This window comes from Papilio xuthus, unplaced genomic scaffold (genome assembly GCF_000836235.2).
Source record: "Papilio xuthus unplaced genomic scaffold, Pxut_1.1 DF826923.1, whole genome shotgun sequence".
In the NCBI taxonomy this organism is placed as follows: Eukaryota; Metazoa; Arthropoda; class Insecta; order Lepidoptera; family Papilionidae; genus Papilio; species Papilio xuthus.
The window spans coordinates 4,190,464-4,197,938 of record NW_013531726.1 but is presented as its reverse complement, the minus strand read 5'-3'; the positions used below and the strand labels follow the sequence as shown (position 1 = coordinate 4,197,938).

At 31.5% G+C, this 7,475-nt stretch overlaps 2 protein-coding genes across 4 annotated transcripts in view; both read right to left on the bottom strand.

Moving 5' to 3' along the window:
- The window catches only part of GSTd1 (glutathione S-transferase delta 1), a 13,485-nt gene extending 6,141 nt beyond the window's left edge, over positions 1-7,344 (bottom strand). Inside the window, exons 1-2 of one of the 3 annotated variants that reach the window (XM_013318645.1) lie at positions 6,910-7,344; positions 6,428-6,735 (exon numbers count right to left, since the gene is read on the bottom strand). In XM_013318645.1, coding sequence (XP_013174099.1) covers positions 6,428-6,480 — 53 coding nt within the window. In that variant the 5' untranslated portion in view covers positions 6,481-6,735; positions 6,910-7,344. Of the gene's footprint in view, positions 1-1,935; positions 1,945-6,427; positions 6,736-6,909 lie in introns of those variants that run through there. The other 2 variants (XM_013318646.1, XM_013318648.1) reach the window with 2 other exon arrangements.
- LOC106122584 (uncharacterized) lies at positions 2,948-4,569 on the bottom strand. The gene is made up of 5 exons (XM_013318644.1): positions 4,463-4,569; positions 4,078-4,380; positions 3,647-3,744; positions 3,385-3,478; positions 2,948-3,256 (listed from the first exon to the last, which is right to left on the bottom strand). Exons 2-5 carry the CDS (start codon positions 4,378-4,380, stop codon positions 2,972-2,974), a joined length of 780 nt encoding a protein of 259 aa, XP_013174098.1. The 5' UTR covers positions 4,463-4,569; the 3' UTR covers positions 2,948-2,971.
- Positions 7,345-7,475: the final 131 nt, after the last annotated feature.

Here is a 7,475-nt window from a genome sequence, read left to right as displayed (position 1 = left end):
TTTAACGTCTGCTTAGTGATTCATTAAATGACGCATTTATTTAATATAGCATCATCCAAATGGAATATTAGTAACGCTTTTAATAACTTAGTTGACCTACTTTATTTGACATCGAACAATTTGTATTATATTCAATTCACTTTGTAGACATAACAAATGAAAAAATTCTCCAACATGCTTCTTAACTAACGGGTCTCCGGTGACTTCTTTTAAACTAAACAAAAGGTGCTGTACAATCCAAAAAAATAAACGGCTGATAAATATTTAAAACCCTAATGTTTTCTTCTATTAAATACTTTTTCGGAACGGCACGGAATGACTTCATAATTATGTCATTTATGTGAGAGAACAAATCGATAGTAAATACGATCGATACTATGTTAATAGATTAAGAGATGGAGTCAAACTCGGAACCTATATGTGTAAAATGAAAAGGAATTAATTTATTGTCACGTTATGAATAATTTATGATACAAAGTAATATAGTTTTCAAACAATATGAACTGTACTAGTTTAATTATGGCTTACAGCTGCGCAAACAGCTCTACAAAATATAGAGTTGTTTGAGCAATTTTTACATAAACTGAACATTTTTAATCATTGTCAGGAACCAGATAAATTATAAAAAAATACACTGTCGTGTAAAAGTGTCTATCCAACTAGCTGTCGCCCGCGACTCGGACCGCCGAATTAAAAAATTTGATAATTAGCCTATGTGTTCTCCTAGACTATGTTCCACATCTATGAAAAATTTCATCAAGATCCGTTGTGCTGTTCCGGAGATATCTTTAAACATACATCCATCTAAATCGCAATTACAATATTAGCAAGATGGTGAAGTACAAGACACATGAAGTAAATATACAATTTGCTAATCATGCACATATGATTACTGTCCCTCGTGGTAAATACATGATAGTGGATGTTTATTACTGTTGTTATATGGTTACACATACAACGCTTAGTGCGAATTGTTTTTTTTTCACTTGTAATGCGAAAATAGTGAGATTAAAATTGAAAAACAACTGACTAACGCTCATAATGACTTAATTTAGAGATGATATAAGGTTATATTAGAATATTAACAAAAAGACATTTGTGACGTCATCATTTTAATAAATTGTGTGACGCGATCGGGCGCCTTATCTTACTACGTCTACATTATATAAATTACAAGGGCCTCTTAGAATATTGGCGGGAAGGTAAAATAATTTTATGATTAATCCCTCTTTTCCTTGACCTCTACTTTATATCATTAACTTTTCCTCCTACAATATGTATATAAGTTAATACGATATTATAGGTCACCTCCCTTTCCATAAAAAATATACACCTACATTAATTAAAATGTACCGATAAATATACTAAGCATATTAATGTTTACAAAACAATATTGTTTATAAGTAGAGATAACGGAAATGTAAAAGGTGTCACTGAACATTAACTTCTGATAAAATAAATTGTACTGATATTATTATAACCTTTATAGTATCAGGTCGGGGTTACCAATAATGATACTTGTCGGGGTCACCAATTATGATACTTGTCGGAGTCACCAATCTTGATGCTTTTCGGGGTCACCAATTATAAAAACTGAAGTTTGAATTTGAAGTTGACTTGATATGTAGTGCACCTATTTATTTATTTATCAATCATTATTCTATTACACTGCACTTTTATGAAAAAAATACTTTTTCATTCAACAAATTATTTTTATGATTACATATGACGTTGTCGTTTTTGAACACGATGACAATCCCTATGTGGGAGAAACATATGTGAGTTTAACAGTTTTTTATGTTTATTGATTGTATTAGTATACCTTAAAACTAAATAAGTTTATAAAAAGGTGATAAAAATTACAAAATAAATGTGCATAAAATCAATATGAATGTAGAGTTATCTAATCTATAAGAAATAAAATATATTTATTACCCGTTTAAGATTCCAGAAGCTCAAACAACGTATATTATATATCAGATAAATATAAGATAATCAATTGATTATTTATTATTATCCTGATTAAGATATAAAAATATATTTACATGTTTACGTAAATAACTACTGTATTTATTATTATTAATCATTTTAAACACATGCATAACAATGCTTAAATTCGTAACTTTTAAGATAGAATAAAGACAAGGCTTTAACATTAAGTATAAGGAAAATTAAGCTAATTTAACTTTTGTTTATAAGTCGTAAATATTTCAAATTTTTTTATTGCAAAATAAATCAAGTTTAACATATAATTTGTTGGGTCTTATTAAGATCTAACAGACTATATAAATATATGTATGTATAAAATGTTGGTGGCCAGTTTCTACAACTATAAAAAAAAATAAAAATTAAATAGAATGTTATCAGACTTGGCGCAAGCAAAGGAAAACATTTATGCACAAACAAGTACATAATTGCAGAATATTTAGAGGACATTTATATTTATAGTACGTTGCCCCCTTTTTGCGGTATTGTTTCATTTTAATCTAATTTACTACATGACTTCTTTCGCCTTATCAAATCTTTTCTCTGTTTGTAACTGAGCCTAGGCAATTCTCTTATTATTTCTATATAACCCTTATGTTCATTTTGTATAGTATACCATACATACAACTTTATAAAAATATACGATCAGTATAAAATAATTTTTAACTTTGTTTTTTGCTTTTCTTCAAAAAAGAAATCCTTTCCCATTTATTGTAAATCTCTAAAAAAATAACGTGTTACTAAATCTTACTAATATTATAAATACGAATAATTAGGATGGATGGAAAGGTGTATAGATGGATGAATGTTTGTTAGAAGGTATCTCTAGAAAGTATTCACGGATCTCGATAAAATTGGGCATGGATGTAGAACATAGTCTGGACACATAAAGTGGGCTACAGCTATTCAATAATAAAAATAACATAATTTTACTAGAATATATCCATCTATTTAAAATGATAATTGAAATTTTGATTCTTTAAATTTACAATACACTTCGTTTTCTAATACCCTGGTCTGTAACTTTCTGTATCTTTTGGTATTTGTCTATGGCCGTCTTCACAAAGTTGGCAGCAGTACTGATCTTCTCTAAGCGTTCTGGTGTTATGAAAGACCTCATTTCTTCATGTATGGGACCGACTCCTTGAAATGTTATTGTGCACAGATTAGTGTAGGAACAAACTCCAACGGTGATAAGAGACCCAATGAGTAAAACGAAGACGCTGTTCAAGATCCAGCCGATAGTTCTGCCCATCAAGTGAACAATTATCTGAAAATGTTTAAAACAAAACTTGATTAATTTCATTACATTCCAAGAGAGAGAAGAGTTAAAATAAGGTTAAGAATTCGAAGCTAAGCTCTTATGAAAAACTATAAACAAGCAAGTTTAAAACTCACTCTAGAATCAGGCACTTGGCTCCAAAGAAGTCCAAAGGTTGACGTATCAGGCTCTAACAGGTAATCGCTCAGACTATTCCCATATACATCGTAACTGAAAATTATAAAATAAAATTTTAAAAACATAAAATCTTAACATATTTAAAGCCATTGCTTTTGCTGATCAAACTTAGTAGGTTCCTAGGATATTGATTATAGGACATAAATACATTTTATATACATAAAGCAAATGTAACTAACGAAATATTGCCTTTTTACATACCCATTGCCGTAACCATACCCAGGAGCATATGGAATATCAGGATATGCTACTTCCGATGGTGGGTGTCCGTAACCGTATTCGGGTAAAGGTAAATTGTCCTACAAAATTAATGAAACAATCACAATTTCTATTACTCTTAAATACTCCTCTAGCATTAAATCTCTCTTATAGCTTAATCTCTAGCTCTAGCATTAAATCTCTTAGAGCTTAACGCGACACGACTAATCGTGGGTTTCTGACAACAAAGTCTCCGTTTAAAACATATTGTTATCTCTACCTTGACAATGATAATGACAGGAATGCCGGTATGAAACCAACGGTAAGGGATGTAGAGCACACTTATTAGAGTATTTTTATGTAAACACTTCAATCAAGTATTTTTATCAAAATAAGTTCACTTCAAAAGCCTTTTAAATAACAATGTAACTTACCACTCTATTGACATCGGTAGAACCTACGGCGGAGTCATCAGCTAACATATCATGTTTCACAACCGGTCCTTGAGATCTTACTGGCTCTATCCTCGCTCTACCTTCGTTCTTGTAATCTTCACCTCTGTATACAGGATGATGCTCTTTTTCGTACTGTATATCTTTTTTGAAAACATGCTGTGTTTCCATTGATATATCAACAGGTTTGAAAGTTGATAGTTTCTCCAGCATATTAGGTGCTGGGATTTCAGCAGCTAAGGTTGCATAAACGATTGCTAACAATAAAATCCCTGATTTGTACATCTGAAAAAAACATAATATATCGTTTATTAAAGTATTTTTGTTAACAAATAAAGAAGTAACAGTATTTCAAAATTTAACTTACTTTGAGTTCTTACGTAGTATACTCGATGAATCCAAAATAGGTAATGTAACTTTTGAATTGTACCTTTTCTATTTATATCGATTTGGTCCCTTAGGATATCAGGTTATCTTTTGGACATTGTTTTAGCAATGGTAAGTTAACAATAACCGAAAGATAAAAGATTCGTCAAAACATCGGAATGTAGAAAAACAACGGGAATATAGAAATAGTGCACCGTAACAAAAGATCGCGGAAACTTTTTTGTATTTAAAACTTTTATAAAAAAGTTTAATACAAACGTATAAATTTCTTTTCTTTTAATTTTTTTTTTCCATTTTGGTACAGTTAAAACACATCAAATTATATTTGTCCTTATTAAATGAAAAGTTTTATTGATAAGTCGAAGTTTTAAAAAGTCTTCAGTACATTTCTTTCCAACAAGCCATTGTTTAAAATCAATATCCATTGTAAACAAACAAGGCAATATTGAAATAAAATGTCAATCAAGACTGGCACAAAAAGATATTAACATCGCTTTCCATATCTCTGAAAAAACTGAGATAAATATCTTCGATCGAAATTCCAAAAAAAAGGTCAGTACATGATTACAGATATTAGACTAACTGCTGTACACAAAGTCGTTAATTGGTCACTAAGGAACACCCTTGAATTCCCGCCAAGGACGAACGATAAATTAATCAATAACAATACGACTTCGACTCATAGAAACAGATCAGCTTTACGAGTTCTCACGATTGTTACAAGAAAGTAAAAAACTGAAGCAATACGGTATTGAAACGTACAGAATAACATACATAATTGCATAGGTAAGTTTAGTTCTTTTATATATGTATATAATAAGGTATATAATTCTATGTCTTATAATAAATAGGGTTTCCACTGCCATGAACACATCTATAGTTTGAATAATAGATTAGGCAATACGATACGTACAGACGTACAGTAGTAGTAGTAGTACAGACTAAGGGAATCAGAGCCTGCCCTTAGTTGGGGATGACTAGTCTATAGTCCTAAACCTACACATAACGTATTTTAAAAAGAATAACTTTAGGGGAAATAATAACTTTGTAAGATAGTATATTTCATAATAAAAATTCGTTAGGGCCAAAGAACAATACATCAATGACACAAAATTACTAGTCAGGTAGCCAGTGAAAATATTTAGTTAACAAATGTAAATAACAATTATTCTATTGTTGCAAGGTTCTTTAGACATGCGATTGCAGTTTGTATTTAAAAGTACTATGTAGTGACTCACGATAATTGCTTGCTGATGAATTTGATATAATAGTAGGTACCCCTAATACTCTTTTAGAGTAGTGAGACCTATAGACCTTTTTTTTTCAGAGGGGAATGCTTTAGGCATACTCCGTGCCTCGGGGAAGGCACGGTAGTTATGTGGGATTCTCTCCCCGAATGGGAAGCATACCCACTAAACCCCTCTGCCATAATGTGGGACGCCACGGGATCGTGTTAACTTACCACCGCGACGCCCCACTGACCAGCCCGAGAATGGGGCTCCTCAATGCGCCCCCAATGGGGCGCTGCGCCCGCAGGCGCTCCTCAGTGACGACACCGTGCAATGTAGGTTCGGGATTATGTAGGGAATCAACCTAGGACTCTTCAAATCCGCCTTATTAAGCTACGAACCATGATATATCGGAGTTTCTATTAGTCATGTTTGTGAAATGTTTTTATCTTCCAGATATTTTGTTCTTTAGTTCCAAGAATATGCAATTTACGTTCCAAATATTTTATCAGTGTGACTCCTCGCGCTGTTACTACTGTTTTAGATATTTTTAAAAGTCATCCATTAATCATTAACGTTAATAAAATCATGTTTTATTAATATTATGGCGTGAACTATGATTAACCAATTATATGTAATTACTTGTAGCTGGACCTTCACTTTTACTATTTGGCAAACTTTTTTACTAGTGTAATAAGTAGAGAATTTATACTCACCTCTTAATATACTCCCAAAATATTTTAATCTCCTCTTCTAAACTTAAATTCATAATAAAAATACTTAATACTGCGTGTTACGAATGTTATATTTGCCATCAAACTTAAACACAGTTGGCAGCCCTAACTTTATGTGTTAAATATTTTCATTTCAAATTGACCATGTTATCGCGCGACATCAACACGATTTGATAACAGTGTACTACGATGGGAACTGCTGGCATCTACTTCAACCCTTGTCCTCCACAAATGTCTACATATCTATAGTTATGTACTACAATATTCAGGGTTGAAATCAATCGATATCCCTGCAAAACAGAAAGCAATGTATATGTTGTTTGTAATGTTAGTTTTCCTTTATAAATTGTGTCACATGTCAATTGGTGTACAAGCCGTTTGCTTTGTATGATATTTATTACTATCGGGTTCCATTAAGACAAAAATAAGATGTCATATCATAGTTTCAGGCAGTAAAAACTTACGGATAGGTTTTAAATAAATGCGCATTTACTAAATTTTTTTTCACACTTTAGGTAAAGATAAATGTACTGCACAAAAATGATGAAAGTGTAGTCTTTTATGACTAGATACTTGTTACTTCCTTTGCAATGCAATTGCACACGATGCTTTAATCCAATAATAAATAGGTTTAAGATGCAACTTGAAAAGTGATGTCATCCTAATCTATTTTGAAGTGTTCCATCTCCCGGTCGCTAAAGAAATTAATGTGCATCATCGAAGCGTCATCTGATATTAAATTTCCGAGATAAGAATTTTACATGACACATGGTCAAACAAAGTCTAATGGGGACCTTACGTTTAAGACTATGGTCACCGAAAGAAAAAACTTTTGATTCAAATCCTGCCTTCCACTGTTATACTGCCTTAAATGAACAAGAAAACGAATACGTGCAACATATATATTAGTTAAAATAGTAAAGCTTATTATCTTTAAAAAATATTCAGAATCAGGTTTATTTAATTTTTAAGTCCTTGACTGCTTGACATTAGTGTCTAAAAAGCAAAAAAAGTTTTCACTGGAAATTGT